Source organism: Arachis ipaensis, chromosome B4 (genome assembly GCF_059453495.1).
Source record: "Arachis ipaensis isolate K30076 ecotype BB chromosome B4, ASM5945349v1, whole genome shotgun sequence".
In the NCBI taxonomy this organism is placed as follows: domain Eukaryota; kingdom Viridiplantae; phylum Streptophyta; class Magnoliopsida; order Fabales; family Fabaceae; genus Arachis; species Arachis ipaensis.
The window spans coordinates 117,900,772-117,922,600 of NC_142439.1; the positions used below are offsets into that span (position 1 = coordinate 117,900,772).

General features: G+C 33.0%; 1 protein-coding gene and 1 pseudogene across 2 annotated transcripts; one reads left to right on the forward strand and one right to left on the reverse strand.

Annotated features, from left to right (window-relative positions):
- Positions 1-7,909: 7,909 nt before the first annotated feature.
- Positions 7,910-14,891, forward strand: LOC107639667 (MATE efflux family protein). Of its 2 annotated transcripts, none has more exons than XR_015881194.1 (13): positions 7,910-8,252; positions 8,817-8,941; positions 9,349-9,501; positions 9,621-9,763; positions 10,671-10,806; positions 11,314-11,410; positions 11,516-11,616; positions 12,279-12,442; positions 12,775-12,846; positions 12,966-13,160; positions 13,773-13,868; positions 13,998-14,119; positions 14,439-14,891. XR_015881194.1 is itself a non-coding variant. In XM_016343219.3 (13 exons), exons 1-13 carry the CDS (start codon positions 7,972-7,974, stop codon positions 14,497-14,499), a joined length of 1,668 nt encoding a protein of 555 aa, XP_016198705.2. In that variant the 5' UTR covers positions 7,910-7,971; the 3' UTR covers positions 14,500-14,891. The 2 variants fall into 2 exon arrangements, 1 of the variants encoding a protein (XP_016198705.2); XM_016343219.3 differs by having other exon boundaries at positions 12,966-13,082.
- A 4,722-nt stretch (positions 14,892-19,613) lies between these two features.
- On the reverse strand, positions 19,614-21,369 carry LOC107636903 (uncharacterized; annotated as a pseudogene).
- Positions 21,370-21,829: the final 460 nt, after the last annotated feature.

The following is a 21,829-nucleotide window of genomic DNA, read 5'->3' on the forward strand; positions in this document are numbered from 1 at the left end:
TTATGAAAACAGAGGTCAAGTAAGATGTCCTAGAGGTATCCGGCTTAGAACTCGAGCGGATGATCCCATTAATCGAATACATAAAATTTGACATCCTACCCAAAGAGGAAAAAGAAGCCAAGAAAATTCGTAGGGAGGCACAAAGCTACACCTTGGTGAAAAATATCATATATAAAAGAGGAATATCCACACCATTGTTGAAGTGCGTCCCGACCTCAAAGACAACAGAAGTTTTGGAAGAGGTGCACAACAGTATTTGCGGAAACCATCTTGGAGCAAGGTCTTTAGCCAGGAAAGTTATCCGAGTAGGATTTTACTAGCCGACCTCACAGAAGGATGCTACCGAGTTCGTGAAGAAGTGTCAGCCATGCCAAATGCATGCTAACTTTCATGTCGCTACCCCTGAAGAACTTATAAGCATAACTTCTCCATGACCTTTTGCAAAATGGGGATTGGACCTACTCGGATCTTTTCCCCAAGCACCTGGACAAGTAAAATACCTCATAGTGGGAGTAGACTACTTCACAAAATGGATTGAAGCAGAACCCTTGGCCACCATTACAGCCCAGAGATGTCGAAAGTTTCTCTACAAAAATATCATTACCAGGTATGGAATCCCCTATTCCATCACCGCGGATAATGGAACCCAGTTCACCGACTCTACATTCAGAAACTTGGTAGCCAGTATGAAGATCAAGCACTAGTTCACCTTGGTTGAACACCCACATGCAAATGGGCAAGTTGAGGCAGCCAATAAATTCATACTGGCTGGATTAAAGAAAATGCTTCTAGATGCAAAGTGGGGCTTGGGTCGAGGAGCTTCCTCAAGTATTGTGAGCCTATCAAACCACACCTCAATCAGCTACTGCAGAAACATCCTTTCGACTTGCTCATGGCATAGAAGCCATGATACCAGTTGAAGTCAATGAGCAAAGTCCAAAGGTGAGATTCTATAATGAGGTCGGCAATATTCAGGCACATAAAGAAGAACTCAAACTACTCCCTGAAATTCGAGAACAGGCCATATAAGGGAAGCAGCACTAAAGCAAAGGATGACAAACAGATACAATAAGAAAGTCATTTGTAGAAGCTTCACCTCAAACGACTTGGTCTTGATTAGGAATGACATCAGCGTAAACAAGTCAGGTGAAGGAAAGCTCGCTGCCAATTGGAAGGGGCCATATAGGATAATAGAAGTACTCGGAAAAGGGTATTACAAAGTATCCGACCTAGAGGGTAATGAGCTCCCCAGGTCGTGGCATGCCTACAACATGAAGAGCTATTATAGCTAGAAGCAAACTCTATTCTCTGATGTACTCTTTTTTCTAACTTCATGATTTTTCCCAAAAACGGGTTTTCCTGAAGGAGGTTTTAACGAGGTATCAAAGTGGGAACTAAGGGTTAAAAGTTTTAAATCCCTTAGTAGCTAGACAACAACTTTTGTAAAAGTTATCTCCATCAATCAATAAGCATTTACTTTATCTCTTTATAAATTCCATTAGTATTATTATCCTATGAAACACACCGATTTAAGCTCAAAAAAGTATGCAAATTCTTTGACCGACCTGAGTGGTCGGCAAGATAACAACGAGGTACAAATCGGTGTAAAGAGGTTATAAGAAACGATCATGATAACTCGAAAGTAATATCGCTAACAACTTACAAGTCGGAAAGCCCGAGAAAAACAAAAGTGTATTGCAAAAATAACCTATGAAAATAGTTCAAATAAACAAAATTGAATATGTAATTTCGAAATAATGGAACACAAAATGAGATAGGAAAACCCTTCGAGGATAGAAGCGAAGGCTTTCTCAAATTTCTAAAAAGAGTTTTTGACAATAAATAAAATTGTCTAACTTAGACAAAAAGCCCACACGATAAAAAGATTTTCTCACAAAAATAGAAGGGTTTTTTTGTAAAAAACTCAGGAAGAAAAAAAGCATCAAAACATCCGCAAGCATGCATAATCAAAATATTTTGTTAAAAAGGCCCTTATCCAAAAAAGGACTAACCAAGCAAACAACTTTTTTGTTAATGACCATAAAAAAGGTTAAAATGTCAGGAAACCACCACCTCAAACAAACATATAAAAATAAAATTGTTCAAAAAGGGCCCACAAGCTGGGCCCTAATAGCTAAAATCACTGGAAAGGAAGATTGGAGACATAAAGAGGAATGGAGCTTGGGTCTGCAGCAGAAGTCAGAGGGGTCACAGGAATCTCTTCGGCAACAGAAGTCGGAGCCTCAGAAGAACTCGGCAGAAATCCTTCCTGTTGGTCCACCTTGCGGGAGGAGACTCAACGATTCGTTACCTACGAGTCTTCAGCTCGGAATCGGTTTCAGGACGAGGAGGAGAGACAATCGCGCCATCAATGACCACTTTGTCAGGATAGAGGGGTGAAAGGTCCAAGTCAGGAGCAATAACCCTGACTTATTCCTTAAACACCCTGAAAGCCTCTTCTGAGCTCTCAACGATTGAATCCTCCAGGTCCTGATAGGCCTCCCGATTCGACTCCAGCTACTTTTGAAGATCAATATTCTCGGAAAAAAAGCCTAACATAATTCTGCTCCGCCTTCTCCTTCAACCCCTCAGTCATGGCACATTGGCCCATCAATTTTTTCTCTCTCTCCTGGAGTTGGGTCAGCTCCTCCTTCAACCAGGCATTTTCCCCCTGCAGCCTCTTTTTCTCTTCTTGATACAGGACAATCCTCCCCTAAAGGTCCTCCACGGTTTTTAAAAAGAATTCAAGGGAGTTTTGTCGAGAATATAAAAAAGGGCAGTACAAACTCCAGCAGTCCGAACTCCTCCCCGAACCAAAATCTGAAGATGATTTCGAAGGGAGGTATCATCCATAGCAATTTGGCTATGAGAAAAGATGTGCTTCCGAATGAACTTTGGACCATCGAAACAGGCCTCTCCAGCAATAGAACCGGACTCTAAGGTCTTACGCTTCTTCTTTTCAAGTTCGGAAGAAGGCTGGACTGGGGGGACAGGGGGAGGAGGAGGAAGAGAAGAAGCAGAGGCAGGGTTTACCAAAATAGGGCGAGAAGAGGTCTTCGAGTTGTGAGGAGGAGTGCTAGAAGCTCCGACCTTCGCAACATCAGCTCGGGCACGAGCCTTCCTCTTGGCCTCCTAGACATTTTGGTAAGCAGTGCTAGATCCACTTTTCACCATTTCTGAAAAGAAGAAAATAAAAGTTAATCAACATACAAAATCGGAGGAAAGCACATTGCAAGTCGAAACTCGTAAGAAATAGATACAAAGAAACATAAACTACCTAGCTGGGTCTGCACAAAACTCGGAGAGCCTAGAAGGAACTTCTTTGTATCTAGATTTGGAGCACGTCCCCAAGCCTCTCAAAAAAACTCAACAATAGCCTCCTCTACCTCATCCAAATCGTCTAGACCATATTTTTCTACAGGGGAGGCCTCCGACCAATACAGAGGAAATCGGGGTTCATTGTTATCATTCAAGAAAAGAAGGTGATGGCCTTCTACGGCCTAGACCTTAAAGAAAAAGTTTTTAAAGTCGTGGAATGATTCATCAAAGATTGAAAAAACCTTTCGTCCCTAAATAGCTCAGAAGGATACCTACCGTTGCTTGTTATTCTGAGTGCTAAATGGTTTTGTCAGATAGAAAAAGATCTTTAAAGAGGTCAGAAAGTCCAGCTCTCGGCTAACTAGTTGGTAGACTTAATGAAACCCCAAGAGTTAGGGTGATGCTGGGAAGGAGCTACTCTACAATGAGACAATATCTCCACCTCGAAGTCAGAAAAAGGAAAAGCAACCCCTAGGCGGGCAAATAGACAATCGTACACAAAAAAAAAGAGAATCAGAATTAGCAATTCTCCCACAACAAATCCGGTCCTCAGGATCTGGGGCCACCAATTCATACTTGGGCTCATCCTCATCAACACTACAGATCCTATGATGCTTCCTAAGTTTAGTAATAAAAACATCATCCACTAAGGGATGCTCATACAAAACGGAAGAATCTACCCAGCGCGACAAAGCTTCAGGAATACAGGAAGACATTTTCAAAAAATAGGGGGCGTAGGTAAAAGCAGTAAAACCTACATAAAAGAAAAAGAAACCATAAAAAAAACAGGGTTCTAACAGCAAGGCAGTCCTCTCAAAGCAAATAAAGAAAAACGGCCAGCAAGCAGTAAAAGAAACAGCTTCTCCGAAAAGAAGGACATAAAAATTCCAAAGTTTCTCACTACATCAACAAACATACATAAAAAATATACCCGAAAACCCCTCTCTAGCGTACAGCATAAGTAAAACACGACCAAGAATAATAAAAGAAGGCAAGAAGAACTAACCTTCTTTTGAAAAAAAGGGAGGGATTCTAGTAGCCGACCTGAAGTACCCACGAACGAAGAGCCAAAAGGGAGTTTTTTGAGCAAAGGAGTATGAAAGCAGGGAAAAACTTCGAAAAGAAGACGAAAGAAAACAAAGAAAGAAGAGGGAAAAGTATTTATAACAGGTCAGAGGCACAACGGTAAAATAAATCATTAAAGAAACGCGTCGTTACAGTGTTACTAATATAACTGCCTCCACGTGTAAATGCGAAATCCCAAACGGATGTGACGTTTGATTAGATACGACAGTTGAGAAATTCGAAATCACGTTGCTTTTAAACTAAAATTACGTCGGTTTCCGACTTGAACGAACCCAAGTTCAATTAATACTCGAATCCCACTCATGGCTAAAAGATCAGACTCGAGTAGGGGCACTGTTTATACCCTAGTCCAACACTATGATTCAGGCCCAAGTAAGCCAAAAAGGTCCAATCTAGAGGTTGGCCTTCACCACTTATCCAACCTCGTCAGAACAGGTCGAGCTCGACATAAGCTCCTCTCCAAAGAAGTCGGGTTCGACATAAGCTGGCAGATAACACTTATTCAAATAAGTAACTGCCCCTAAAATCTCTCACCCACTTCTAGAAGAGATATCTCAACAACCCTAAGATAAAGGGACGGTTATCCACCTTCAGAAGTAAAACTACTCCAACGGTGATTATTAGATCATCACCTATAAATACATTGACCCACTCAGGTAAAAGCAAGTTCCAATACATTCTAAACCTGTTTAACCCCTTGCTGACTTAGGCATCAGAGTGTCTTTGCAGGTATCACCCTCCATTCCATCCAACGCACAACTTGGACGGCTGCTCTCGAACGTGAACAAATCAGAGGCCACCTTCCACTAACGTTTGGGTCAATTCTTCAAGCCCAATCCACCTATCTCAGGTTACCCACATAACAAACATTATTACTTATATTTTAAATACGCTATTGTCTTTTGGATTCATGAATTTTTTTTGTAATAAAAATTTTAGTACTATGTCATAAAATTATGTTTTAAATATTTAAATTTATAAGACAAAATGTATAAATAAAGATAAACTATCAAAATCATCTCTAATTTTTTAAAATGTTAATAAAAATATTTCTCACTTTTATTAATCACAAAAATATTTTTAAAATATGACAAAAATGTCAAACATTATATATATATTCTCTAGGAGTGTTTTAAAGATTGGTTTTTGATATTTTTTATAAAAAAAAGATATTTTTATCTTTAAAGTTTGGTATTTCAGGTTACGTGGATTTGTTTTGCGATTTTTATTGGCAATGACTAAAATTACTTTTAAAAAATAAAAAATATAAAAATAAAATTTATATTCAAATTTTTGTATATATTCTTTAAATAGTTATTCAAATATTCTTATAAAATCTTAAATCAAATGTATAAGTGGTTTAGTAAATATAAAAATCGCCGTTTCCTACTTAAAAAAAATAATGTTCTTTTTAGTTATTTTTTTCGTATTTTATAATATTTTAAAAATATTTTTATTGTTATAAAAATGAGACATATTTTAATGAAGAAAAATAAAATTTTGTTAGTTGCATGAACTATATACATATTATAACATCAATAATAATATTAGATATACATTAAAATTAATTATTAAAATTAATTATTATTATAAAATATTTCTTAAAATATAAGATACATATTAAAAATAAATTAAATAAAATATATATTTATACATAAATATATAATATCTAATTATAGTAATTAATTTTAATATATAAATAACATTTTTGTTTAGTCATTTATATTGATTAATTTTAATTTCCATTGACAAAGAAGAGGAGAATTATCAATGATTCAATACTAAGTACCAATACAAATTGTATTATTTAATTTATATTTATAAAAACAAAAGTAGTTTAGAAAGATGCCAACAACTAATGAAAGATAGTAAAAGTGGTATTCCTACACAATAGTACACATTCAAGATCGGAGAAACAATACATTCTATTTGTTTCAGTGTTTTGTAATGATAACTTGAGAACAATTGAGTTAACAATTGAGTTTTTGTCTCCTTCTCTCTTCGTACACTTTTATATATTTCTATCTCTTTTAGGAAGCGGAAATACGGGACAGTTATGTATGATTTTACATGTTTCTTTTTATATTTATCTTTTTTTGTGTACATAATAAAAAAATATTTATTATATCTCATTTATTTATTTATTTTTTCTAATACTTGATTTATGCATCAATGATTTATAAAAGTAAAAAATATTATTATGCTGTAATTTTTAAAAAATCAAACTTTAAATATTTTAATCATTAAAATATTAATACTATATTATAAAATTATTTATCTCAAAATTTAATCTGATAAATAACAACACATATCAATGAGGTATAACTCAAATGACATAGTCTCTCCATACTCATTTAGAAGTTGCAGTTTTGAGTCTTCCTATCTTTAGTAAAATATATATATATATATATATATATATATAATTGAAATTTTAAATTTTAACTAATTTGATTTTTGGATGTGTATTTAAATTCTAATTAATTAATAATTAAATATATTAAATCTGAAATAAAAATTTAAAATTAAAATTAAAATTTTAAATTTCAGTTTTATTTAATTTTTATTTTGAATGTGTATTTAATTTTAAAAAGACACTAAATGTATTTATAATTTTTAGATGTATTTATTTTATTTTTTTAATTATTGTAATAAAAAACTGAATATTATACAACTTTTAAATGATACCTAATTGAATTGTATTTAAATAATGTTACGTCAAAATATTTAAAGCACTTTTAATTGTCTAAAATATCATGTAAATAACTAATTTATTAAATTAAATTTAGATTATAAAATTTAATTGGTAACTTGATTTTAATTATTATATATCTTTTTTATAATTGTCTTTTATTAAAAATATATTTTAAAATTATCATTAATGTGTTTGTAATTTTACGAGAAAAATGCATTAATGATTTAATAATCCTATCAATATGCATGTACAATCAAATTAATATACGATTAAAATGAGTTTTTACGGTATTTTCTTTTTAAAAATTTATGGAGTTTCAATTTTCTAAACAATAAGAGAGTATCCTAACAGCACAGACTAATAAATCTATTCTTTATGTAGGTTTAGATAGACAAAACAAAATTATTTGGACCTTTTCTCTTTGTAAAATTAGACTTGTCCACTTTAGATCTAACTTTATTATTGAGTTAGAATATGAACAATAATTAACACTTAAATATTTCAAATGGTAGTTTATTCTTTATAAATCTTTTTTTTCCTCACAAAATTTATATTTTAAATTTGTGATTCATATTTTACCACTACCAAATTGAAAATCTCAGATTCAGAATATGAGGCCGAAACCATTAAGTTAACAATCATTTGAGGCCCAAGCAGTACATGGCCCCACCAAATACATATTTATTATTGCTTTTATTTATTTTTTGCGACAGAGTAAAATTACGTGTCCATTAAAATGAAAAAAAAAAAAAAAAGAAGGAAAATAAATAAAATGAAAATGAAAATAAATATATGGTTATGTTATGCCGTTATTCAGTGCATGACATTCCGTCAAATTTCGTTCTTCACACTGTGTGGGTGGTGCAGGTGCTTCAATGGCATCTTCTCAATGTCACCGCTTTCTTTGCATTCACTCTCTGCAACTTCAACCTCACCATTGCTATCATCCACCATTCAAATCTCCTACTTTAATCCCAAAGCCTTATCATTGCTTTTCTCGCATTCGAATCCGAATCGCACCAAAAGCTTCTTTGAAAAACAACCGTGCCACCACCACCACCACCAATGATTCCGTTGAAACTAGCTCCCTTGAAGATGAATCTTCTCGCAATTCGTCTTCTTCGGATGATTCCTTTGCTTTTCTTCGTCGATTCGGGTAATGCTTCAATTGAGTTACTATCAGAGCTGGATTTTTTTTCCTTTTCTTTTTTCTATTTTTTTTGGGCTTAGTTTATGCGTAATTGGGGCTTAAAAGTGTGTTTCTTGGGGTTTCAGCTGAAATGTGTGGCTTTAACTTGATCATGATTGAGCTTTGTTTGAATTTAATTTGTTGCAGAATTTGGGATTTGAGTTGAAGTTAGTTTCTTCTTTTTGAAGAGATTTGAGTTGAAGTTAGTTTCTTCGTTTTGAAAGAGATTTAAAATTAATGAAGCTATTGTTAGCTCAATCTTACATGTAAATGGAACTTTTGAAATTAGTCTATGGCTTTATTCTTATGTTATTTATTTGTGATTTGGGATTTTGAAGTTTGTTTCTTCGATTTTAATTAAGATTGAACTTTGAGGATTTAATTTGATAAAGTTTCTGCCTTCTCTTTCTTTGAATCTGATTTAATGTGTGACTGAGAATTTTCAGTTAAAAAGTTTGTCTTTCTTTTCTATTTTTAGGTTATTTGCATGTAAATTGGAGTTTTGAAGTTTAATATACCTGCTTTGAACAGAGATGGGTGGCTTAAATTTGATGAACTGGGGAAGGAAATACTGTCCATTGCACTACCTGCTGCTTTGGCATTGGCAGCTGATCCACTTACCTCACTGATCGACACAGCATTTGTCGGCCACATAGGTACTTATTATTACAGATGGTGAATTAGTTAGTTAGTTATTAGTAACTTTCTGTTAATAATCTCTTCAATCATTAACTCAAACATACTCTTGTATAAAGTAAGCTAATTTGATTAAATTAATTTTATTTATTGGTTTGCATTTTCTTGTTTTAAACTGGTCGAAAGTATGGAATTGTAATTTAATCTGCCTGCAGCTTATTTGGCTTAATTTTATTCTCACCCTGAAAGCCCATTCTGAATTGCTAGTTTGTTGTTTATTTAATAGATAGTTGTAATCTTGTAATTGTAGTTGGTGATGACGGTTACAAGTATTTGCTTGTCTTAGGTTCTGTTTGTTTGGACATACATTTGATTGATGATTGTTGTTGTAGTGAGAAATCCCCCTTAATTATATTTATATATGCAGGGCCTGCTGAATTGGCTGCAGTTGGGGTTTCAACTTCTGTGTTTAATTTGGTGTCAAAAATATTTAACATTCCTTTACTTAATATTACCACATCCTTTGTTGCCGAGGAACAGGCACTGATCAGCAAGGATTCCAGTCAAACTGATGAAAGTAGTAAGCTTTATAAGAAAGCTACACCTCTTTAATAGTCTGACTAGTTTTCCAGACATGGTCATAGGTTCCCTTCTTTAGATGCCTCTACTGACGGTTTTGTTCACTTTGGTATCATCTAGATTTTGGTGGCAAATACCAAAGCAAGAGGCGTATTCCTTCAGTATCAACTTCTTTAGCACTTGCTGCTACTCTTGGAATTGCTGAAACTGTGCTTCTTTCCCTTGGTTCTGGCATCATTATGAACATCATGGGTATACCTGCTGTATGTCAACCTTGGCTGATTATTGATCAATAATTACCTTGTATATTTATTTTGTGTCAACATGTTATTTTCTTCAGAGTCTACACTTGGTTGTCCAAGACAACACCACCCGGCCAACCATATGAATAGGAAAAAAAAGAGAGGGAAGGGGGGGAGGGTGGAAGAATGGATTTTTTTTTTTCCATGTAATATAAATCAGTGAATGCTTTTTTACAACTTCTCTGTAGAACTATTGTGTAAAATCTCAGTTGGAAGCAATCTTACTTTAAGTTGAATCATGAAAGTTCAATTTGCTTCTCATAGGCTTGTTCTCTGTTACACAGTTGCAGATTCATTACTTTTTTTTTTCTTAATCTGTTTTTAAAAGCAGTCATTGCATTTTTCTTTTAAGCCATTCTTTTTATTCTATATAGTGGTGCATAACTTTTTTGATGAATTGACGTCAATATTGCACAATAATAAAAGGAACTGAATTTCATTTCCAAATCCATGTTCAATTCTAATAGACATGTGATAGTTCTTGTTACTAATTCTTATATTTAAGGGTTAGAACCTTATTATAACACCAATATCATTATGTACTAGTTACCTTTCAGTTAATTAATTATGTTGCCATCCACTTCAAGAAATATATTGACAATTAGTCAATCAATGTAAACTTACTTTTTCTTGCTTCAAATTCCCTGTCATCGGTCATTATATGCATAACAAGAGATTTTTCTATGTCCCAGTATTTCTTTTCTCCTTTTAGTTGGTCTGAGCTTAATAGAAATAAACATTGCATTTTTGGAAAACCATTTCACGGAACATTTCGTTATCTATAATTGAACCTTACTTCTGTCTCCTTAGACTTGATAAAAATCTTATTAATATCATCTACTCCATAATCCATTTATTTTCTGTACAGGATTCCCCTATGCGTGGACCTGCTGAGAACTTTCTTATGCTAAGGGCCTTCGGCGCTCCAGCAATTGTGATTGCATTAGCTGCTCAAGGCACTTTTCGTGGATTTAAGGATACAAAGACGCCTCTATATGCTGTTGGCAAGTACTGCATCAGCATCCTATACCTTTATCTTTTCTCGCTCAAATTTGATTGAAAATTAGAAATATTACCCCCCCCCCCCCAATCCTCCCCGCGTGTGAAACTAGAATTCCGTCCTCTTCCCATGGCATTTTCTGTGGTTTACTCCATCCTTTTTAACTCCATGGTTTCTTTTCTTTTCGTAAAGGCCCTGTTTTCCTCCTCTTTTCAACAGTCTGCACTCTTAGTAAAGGCTGTGTTTTCCTATTATACTCAATCCAGAAAGAATGGAATCTTACAACACAGGCTAATAAATGAATGACAAAGCAAATAGCTTATATGGAATATCTGTTCTCATTTTCATTTCTTGACTCTTTACTGTTACTGCATAGAAGAAGCACAAGCAGATTCTCAAATTATTTCTTCGACAATATTTAGTTTTTGTAGACTTATGTCTGCACTTTAGTCTTGTTGATGTGAAAAATTTGTGGATGTATTGATGGGGATTGCTTCGCTTGAATTTTCAGGTGCTGGCAACGTTCTTAATGCGATATTGGATCCAATATTAATATTCTTTTTTGGCCTTGGCATTAGTGGTGCTGCAGCTGCTACAGTGATCTCTGAGTACGTCAACAATGTGGTAAACTTAGTTTTATCTGTGCATTTTGCACATGCCCCTGAATTTATGTAATCTTCTGCATTTGACGCAATTTTTCTTTTGCTCACCAGATACTTAATTGCTTTTATTCTTCTATGGAAATTGACCGGCAATGTGCTCCTAACGCCTTTTCACTTTGATGGGAGAAAATTTTTCAGCTATCTGAAATCTGGTACCTCTTTCTAAATTAAGTCGTAGTGTTGCTAAGTCTGTCCATATACAGAGGAAGTTTTTTTGTTTCGGTAATGATAATAAAATTATCAGAGCGGATTGGAAAAATTATTACTAGTTCTTTCTGTACAAATGCATTGAAAATTTCAAGATGAACTTCAAATTTGCATGATTATTAGCTTTATAACTAATCAGATTAACATGAGTTCAGGGATCAATAGTTTCAGTTTTTCTTTATTTCATGCTTTGAATGGATAGTGTATTCTATTTGTGGTTTTGTATTTATTGCTACTGTTGGCTATAGATTTTACATGTAGCTTCAAGTTGGATTGCGCATTTTAGTAACTAGTAAACTGGAACGAGAATTTCGAGAAACTGGAAGGATTTGCTGATAGGATCAGATATGATTGACTGATTTGAAAATTACGATCCCATAGAGTTCATTTTTCAAGAATATTATGATCGCATTGTTCCTGAAAGGAGAATTTGATTGAATAGATCACTTTAACAGGGCTTTTGTGTCTGTTCACACATTATAATGTGTATTTTGTACTTTTAGTCACGAAATATGGTTTTTGTTTTCTTAACTCTAACTGGATCGGAGACATAACCGAGCTAATTAGGCAGTTAGTTTTACTTTGACTGTTGCATTTTGTATTGTAGGTGGTCTTCTTATCGGCAGGACTGTGGCTGTGTTTCTGACTTTGACACTGTCAACCTCTATGGCAGCTAAGCAGGGCCCTATACCTATGGCTGGTCATCAAATTTGCATGCAAGTTTGGCTGCCGATATCTTTGCTCACTGATGCTCTGGCACTTGCTGGTCAGGTTAGATCTTGCATTCATAAATGACTATGAAGTAACAAAGTACCGCAGAGAACATGATCAAAACATATCTCTCGTTAGTTTATCATATTCAGTTTCCAAGACACAAATGAATCTAGTCGAATGAAGTTTTATTTTATAATTATGAACTGCATTTGTTTATTTTATGGACATTTGGGGGCTTTCCCTGACCAAGTAAACAAGCAGGTTGGGTATGGTCAAGTTTTAAGACTTTTTGCTCATAAGCCAAAGTCTTTTCAAAATTCTGAGTGGGGCTCAAAATGATGTCCTGTTATTGTGTAATATTGTAATGAGTAATGACATTTATTTTACAGACACTTCTTGCCAGCAGTTACTCGCAGGGAAATTACGAGCAAGCACGCCTCATTACATATAGAGTATTACAGGTGCTTGATTATTGCCTCCAGCAACTTACTTTGTTCTTACTTTCTTAGTTGAATGATATAACTTGTACACAGATCCATCCAGAATTCGTTTCACCTACTCTCTTTTATGTGTCAAGCAGATTGGTTTAGGAACAGGAATTACTTTGTCCGTGATCTTATTCTTTGGGTTTGGATCATTTTCAAGCTTATTTACCACAGACTTGGAAGTTCTGAGTGTTGCTCGGTCAGGCATATTGGTAAGAAATAACAATTCTTGTTGACTTTGATTGATTTAAAAGTCAAAGCAACGAGCCTGCAGAAGTTGAAGTTTGTGTGTAAGTCAGGTCCTTAACACCAACTAAAAATTGAAATCCAGTTCAAGACATTAATTGGAGAGCATCTTTTTCTAGCGACATCATTTTCATGCAAAGCATAAGAATCGACTCTTTTTTGTTTCCCTTCTTTTCCTCCCAAATAATGGAGCATCACAAACAATTTATCTTTTCAAGGTTACTTAGTGATGATGAATGTATAATCTTATATCTTAGCTAGATTATCTTCAGGATTTTTTTTTCTTTTTTCTTTTTGGGAGGTTAGACTTGACATTAACTAACCAGTATAAATTGTTGTGAAGTGTTGAGCTCCACTTAAATAAGCAAATGGTTTATTGTTGGTTGGCTAATAACTGAAGGTTCATTTTGTTGTATGTTTATATATTTGTAACATCAGACTATCACGACTCTAGTATTGATGAATCATACCTTGCATGACAAAAGCTTCTTGGACTGATTGAAATATAATATCTTCTTTTTAGCTAGGCTAAGTTTCAGCGTGGCTATTAAATGTCTACTCAGCTATTATATTATGCATGATCCTCCTTTCTGTCTGTGGATGCATGTACGTATCAGTAATGTTTGAAATATCTGAAATTTAATCATACTGTGCAGTTTGTGGCTGGAACTCAACCAGTGAATGCTTTGGCATTTGTCATTGATGGGCTTTACTATGGGGTATCAGACTATGGTTATGCTGCGTACTCAACGGTAATTGTAAAACCTGATGATTACAAATACTTAAAAGTCTCATGACTAATTTTGCTTTATATCTTTTTCTCGTCGTTTGTTCCCTCCTCTATCCTTACATTTTGTTTCTTGGGTTTCGTTATGGGGTAGATGCTGGTTGGACTAGTTTCTTCAATGTTCTTGCTTGTAGCTGCTCCAGAACTTGGACTTCCTGGAGTCTGGGCAGGGTTGTTTCTCTTCATGACTATGCGTGTTCTCGCCGGAGCATGGAGGTAGATATTTGGCATTGACACATCTAATTCATTATTATGGTGACAGTTGGGACACTTTTTGTTGGTTGTTATGACTCACTATACCCTCCATATTGGGAACCTTGCACCAAAAGGAATCCCAGCATGAAACTGGACATGCTTGTCAACATGTGATATGGCATGCTGTCACATGTATGAAAATGTCTTGCAACTTTATTTGAGTTAATCTTTTTCATAGTCCTACTCCTATAGCTAGAGCTATAAGCAGACTTGAGAAAACTTTAGAGGGAATTATGGAAAGTGATTTAAATATAAATAATTTAAACACATGTTTTGATAGGTTGAGCAGCAAAAATGGCCCGTGGAGTATGATCTGGTATAAAGATGGCGGTGGAGACTGACCGACATTATTTTGAAGTCATCCAGTAAAGGCCAACTTTTTGAATGGCCAGAACATGATCAAGAGCTCTATGTTGTGAAAAATAGGCCTGATTTCCATACCCTTGCAATTGGATAGAATACATAACAGTGTAGCAGTACTTGGTGCAAACCAGTTTACCAAAATGAAAATGTTGCTGATACAGCTAGATAGAATTTATATAGTTTCCAAAGAAGTACAGAGAGGGAGAGAACAAGTCATAGAAGAAATTTGTATTTATTAGGAGATTGCAGTCTTTTGTTTAGCTTTCGTAGGGAAAGGCAACCTTGCATATTTGTGACAATTTATGCATTCTTTTTCTTTTGATATGTGATTCTTCTAAATGGAATATAGTCCTTTGCATTGTTCAAGACAGCAATTTTCACATTATTAAACAATTCTGGAAATATAGAAGAATGAAGTGATTTGCAATTTTACGTGTTTTATGTTTGAGGTTGAAGTACATGTTCAAACTCTTAATTAACACTCTTAATTAACACGAAGGATCTCTAATTTTCACATAAAATGACACCACAGTTCAACATTTATAGCTTTATGCATAGTACTTATATAGTATATAATTATATATAGTGATCGAGATGTGGAAAAAGATAATGCAAATTAGGCCTTATTTGAATCATTATAGTGGGGCAAAAACAACATACTGCAATAACCCCACCGAAATGAAAAAAGGAACTAAAAGCACATCACTCATTAACCCCTATTATTATGAAATACGGAAAATAAATATCAGGAACTAGACCCTCTCCATGAAAAGCACACATCGAGTAACTTTTTTCTCTATAATCATGACCTACTTCCATGTTTGCAAACTGTATATTATTTAAGTGTTCAGGCAAGTAATCACCCAATGGATTCAAGAAATTATAATCATGACATATTTCATGTCTGCAAACTGTATATTATTCAAGTGTTCAGGCAAGTTGGTTTTTCACCAACACAGGAAATTTGTGAATCACTTCAATTCCATCTCCTTCACTGATTAGTTGTTGTTGCTGCTTATTGTACTCCTTCCACTTCTCAAGAGTACTCTCTACTGAAGCACTTCCTCCACTGCGTCAACTTCTGTCGAACAAAATCAAAATTCTGTCAACTTCGTTTAACTCCTTAAAATGGTTTGTTAATAAAGCACGGGAATTCATAGAAGATAGGAATTCATATACAGAAACCTGTAAGAATTATAGAAAGAAAATTCTCCAACCACAATGAAACAACAATTGAAAAGAAGACAAAAAAAAATGATGGAACAAAAAAAGAAAATTCTCCAACCACAATGAAACAACAATTGAAAAAAAGATAAAAAAAAAATGATGGAACAAAAAACACAGCTAAAATAATTCAACAAGGAGAAGAAACTAGTTAAGTGTAATTACTGACTTAGGAATAGTTTCAATCTTAACGGGCTTTGAAATTGTTACTGAAATATATAGTTCAAGGTTTTTTCGTTGTTGAGGATGCGTAACATTCCCATGTAACAGTGTGTAAGGAATTTTGAGAGATTTTGAGTATTTGTACTAGATGTAGCCAATTTGTATGGGATGATAAGTACGTACTTAGAACTCACTGCTGTAATCAGCAACGTCATAAGTAACTTGGAGACTAAAGACGTCATGAGTAACTTGGAGACTAAAGAGCTTGTTTGATTTAGCCATTCGGTGGTGTAATCAGCAACATCATTGGTGACCTAGAGATTAAGAATTTGTTTAGTTTAACAATTGAATCAGAAAATGCAAGTTTAATTTTTAACTCTTCAAATTTTTTTTGTTTATTTTTTTCTATCTGGATGTATATGTAATGGAAAAGTATATGAACCAAAAGGTTACCAGCCAAAAACTAAACAAAACCACATTAATTTATATTAATAATTAATTTTAAATTTATGAAATTCAAAATTTAAAAAATTTAAAATTAATTAAGTAAACCTAATTAAAACTTATAAAAGTCTTTCTTTTCTCTCTCACATTAACCTACCCACCTCCAATAATCACACACAGACCTCTCTCTCACTAATGCTGCTGGAAGCGCCGGCGACTTCCATGCTCTCCGAGACGCCCTCAACAAGCGCATCCAGTACAACGGCTTCAACACGAAGTCCACCTTCGACTTCGTCACCGACAAAACCTTCTCCTCTTCCCTCCTCAACCACCTCCTCAATTAGCTGCAAAAGGATGTTGGAAGAAGAGCAGTGTGGCGACGCCGTTCTTGGAAGGCTGGATTTCTGGCTCTACTATGTTACCTACATTTGCGGAGGAACTATTGGGCTTGTGTACAGCAATAACCTAGGACAGATTGCGGAGCCAGTGGGCACGAGTTGTGACATTTCTACACTTGTGATGGTGTATGCCTCCTTTTCCTTCTTCGGTCGCTTGCTTTCGGCTCTACCGGACTATATTGGTAGCAAATTGTACTTTGCAAGGACTGGTTGGCTATGCATTGCACTAATACCCTCCCCGGTTGCATTCACATTTATGGCGCTATGACAAACTCCCCTCGCACTCCCCATAGACACGGCGTTGATAGGCTTCAGTTCCTGATTCAAGTCCCGTGCTTCTCATCAGAATAGCCATGAGAGGGATTATTAAAAAAATATTTATTTAATATGAAAAAAAAACATCCTAATACTTAACAAAAGAAACGTTCAATTATATTTTAGCAAAAAAAATTAAATATATAAATAAAATTTAAAAAAAATATAAAATTTTTAAAGAAATAGAGACATTCACATTTGTAATACAAAAAAATTCGATAAATATATAAAAGAACATCCATTTAGTATGAAAAAGAAACATTCTGATACTTAGCAGAAGAAACATCCATATATATTAACTCGTAGAGATTTTGGATTGACCCAAAGGTATTTGGCTGATTTTTGGCTAATACCCTTTTGGTTTCCTAGCATTGCTCATATGTAATATGTATAAATTCTCATTCACTTAAAATAAAATTATAATTTTTGCTTCAATGCTTAAGTCACGTATAGTTCTCTTTATATAAAATTGATAATTAAAAATTATTAAATAATTTAAAAATTTTAACTAAATTAATATTTTTTTTAACTATTAACTTTATAACTCTACATCAATTTTCATCTATAATTTATTTTTTTACTAATTTTATCTTTTAGCCTCATCTATAAAAAGAAACATAAATAACAATTATTAGAATTCTCATATTTTATTTTTTTATGCCTATGTTAAGTAAAAATTTTTTTTATTTATATCATTTTACTAATTTTTTTTATTTTTCCTATTTATATTATGGTTGTTGTTATTTTTTTAGAATTTTTTTAAATGTTGTGATGGATATTGTTATTTTTTTTAATAAAATTTTTAATATTCATTATTGATATAAAATTTTTTAATCTAAGAAGACCAAATTACATAAAAAAGAGTACCAAAAAAATTCTAAAAAATTATGACAAAAAATTAATAAATACTAATACATAAATTTAAGTTCTCTTTAAAAAAGTTATAGAAAAAAAAGTGTTAACAAATGATTTTAAGTAATATTAATTTATTTTTTTCTAATAATTTTTTAAAAAAATTCCACTTTTCTCTTAGAGATGCTAAAATGAAATTTCCTTTTCAATATTTGTAAAAGGTACATTTACTTCTTTTATGATTTTTAAAAAATCTCCTTCTTACTCCATTTTAAATTTTGTGTTAACTAATGTTAACTTTATTTATTTTTCAAAAAAAAAAAATTATTTTTACAAAAATATCCTCTAGCAAAAATTTTATTTTTTTTGTTATTAAATTTTGCTTACCAAAATACCCTTTAATAACTTTTTTACCAAAATAGTTTAAAAAAATTTAATAATTAAATTAATTTTTTCTAAGATACCTTTAATAATTTTTTAATTATTAAATTGTGATTTTACTAAAATTTTTGTAAACAATTATAGTTATATTTTACTATTAATTTTTTGATATCAATATATATTATTTTAACAAAAATTTTGGTAAAATCACAATTTAATAATTAAAAATTTATTGAAGGGTATCTTAAAAAAATAATTTAATTATTAAATTTTTTTAAAAATATTTTGATAAAAATATAATTTAATAAAAAAATAATTTATTAAAGGGTATTTTGGTAAGCAAAATTTAATGACAAAAATATAATTTTTGTTAAAGGGTATTTTTCTAAAAAATAATTTATTTTTTCTTGAAAAATAGATAAGGTCAACATTAGTTAACACAAAATTTAAAATAGATTAAAGATGAAGTTTTTTAAAAGTTATAAGAAAAGAGAAGGTATATTTTAATACATATTATTTTATATATTTTTTAAATTGAGATATTTTTATCATTATCCTTATATTTATATCTCAGCCTTAAAAGCAAATACAGACCAAGTTATATGACATATGAGACGTTCTTCTGGTTAACCCTTCAAAAGAGGGAAGGGACAAAGGCTCAAAAGACACTGATAAAATTTGGATAAGACCATTTATTTTGTTAGTTTTGATAATCTATAAAAATGTTGCTGATACAGCTAGTTAGAATATATATAGTTTCCAAAGAAGTACACAGAGAGGGAACAAGTCATAGAAGAAATTTATACTTATTAGGAGATTACACAGTCTTTTGTTAAGTATTCGTAGGGAAAGGCAATCTTGCATATTTGTGACAATTTACGCATTTTTTTTTTCTTTTGATATATGATTCTTCTAAATGGAATATAGTCCTTTGTATTGTTCAAGTCAGTAATTTCCACATCACTAAACAATTCTGAAAATATAGAAAAAAGAAGTGTTTTGCAATTTTACGTGTTTTATGCTTGAGGTTGAAGTATATACATGTTCAAACCCTCAGTTAACACGAGAGATCTCTAATTTTCACATAAAATGGCACCACAGTTCAACATTTATATCTTATTGCATAGTTCTTACATAATATATAATATATATAGTAATTGAGATGTGGAAAAAGATAATGCAAACTAGGCCTTATTTGAATCATTATAGTGTGGCAAAAACAAATACTGCAATAACCTCACCAAAATGAAAAAAAAAAAAAGAAACTAAAAACACAAAGCATTAATCCTATTATTATGAAATACGAAAAACAAATATCACGATCTAGATCTTCTACGTGAAAAGCACACATCAAGTAATTTCTTCTCTTCCAATAAACCAAAGTCATAGTCTGGACTCAAGAAACTATAATCATGACCTACTTCCATGTCTGCAAACTGTATATTATTCAAGTGTTCAGGTAAGTAACCACCCAAATTTTGCAACTGTTGCGAAGTATCAGAACACCTAGTATCAGAACACTTCCTACTCTGCCCAGAGCTACATCCGCACTCTGAATTTTCATGATTTCTTTTCTCTTGTAATGTAGAGTCCTTATTAGTATTATTGATATTCAAATCCTCATTTTCTGACACATTTGCAATTGATCCAAAAGTACCACTCGTAACTAGATAATTACTTCTCTGCATAGAATGATTTTTTGAATCTCCTATTATATTGGCTGCTTCATTCTTGCAATCACTAACAATATATTGCTTATATGTAAATTGATCAATTTGTGACTGAACATTATTCATCTCGGAACATGTTCTGTAAAACTGCAGAATTTCTGCAAGTACTCCCTCCATATCTTTGGTTGGAATAGTTGCCTCAGATTTGAGATTATTGAACTGCTCATACTTTGGATTACTGTTTGGAATCATATTATGCAAATATCCAAAGCAATGGTTTGTGCAGTTCAACTCATTACTAGATTTGTAATTTTCCACTTCACTCTTCTCCGTCATCCCCTGTGCAGTAGTATCACAAGAGTTATAATCAGCTCCTATATTCATAGCCATGCACGTCATAGCCATGCACGTAGGATTCTCTAGCATGTAATTATTACACTCTTCAACTATACCAGAATTCCTTTACATACTTAAAAGGCTCTTGAAGAATTCCTCCCTCACATTCCATCTCCAATAATTCGTTTGCCTGAGAAAACTTAAGTTGTTCTTCCAGACCCATACCGAGATTCCCCTCCAACCAATCAACTTTTGCAACATTATCACTGTTCAAAATATCTACATAGGTTCCACTTGGTGATTTTTGATCAAATCCTGTACTAATAGATGATCCATTAGAACCTATTGATTTTATGCCATAATGGTGAGGAAAGTTCAAACGAGCGCCAGGGCCATACATGGTCCTTGCTGCTTCATCATAAGCAAAAGCAGCTTCAAGTGCAGTAGAAAAAGTTCCAAGCCAAAGCCTGTTTGCTTTTTCACCAACATGCTTGCTGTTGATAGGTTTGCGGATTTCTGCAACCCATTTGCCCCAAATCCTCTGCCTCACACCCCTGAATTTATAATCATAATTCTGTGGTCCACCTTTACCTCTCATACACCCTTTTCTGGATCCCTTTGCAGGAACTTTGTGAATCACTTCAACCTCATCTCCTTCACTTATGAGTTGTTGTTGCTGCTTATTGTACTCCTTCCATTTCTCAAGAATACTCTCTACTTCCAGTGCGTCTCCTACGCGATCTCCTATTTCTACAGCAAACACCAAAATTCTGTCAACTTCAACTCCTTAAAATAGTTTGTTACCAAAGCATGGGAATTCATAAAATATAGGAATTCATATATAGAAACTTATAAGAATTATAGAAAAAAATCTCCAACCCCAGTGAAATAACAATTGAAAACTACTATGAAGACAAAAGAAATGATAGAACAAAAACTATAGCTAAAATAATTCAACAATAAGAAGAAACTAGTCAAGTGTATCAAAAGTATTGAAAAATCAGAAAGAAACTATTGACCTAGGAATAGTTTCAGTCTTTTTGTTGTTGTTGAGGATGCGTGACATTCCGATGTAACAGTGTCTAAGGGTTTTTGAAAATTTGTATTGATGTAGCCGCTTGGTACGGGATGATAGATAAGTACTTAGAACTCAGTGCTCTGTAATCAGCAACATCATGAGTAATTTGGAGACTAAAGAGTTTGTTTGATCTAGCCAATCAGTACTCAGTAGTATAATCAGTAACATCATTTGTGATTTTTTTTTTCTCTCTAAATATACATGTGATTTTATCTTTATTTAAAATTAGTAATTAAAAATTATTAGATAATTCAAAAATTTTAACTAAATTGATAATTTTTTTAACCTATTAACTTTACATGAAAATAATTCTACATCAATTTTTATTTATAATTTATTTTTTTTACTAATTTTATCTTTTAATCTCATCTATAGAAAAAAAATATATAACAATCATTAGAATTCTCATATTTGATTTTTTTTATGTCTATGCTAAGCAAAAGAAAAT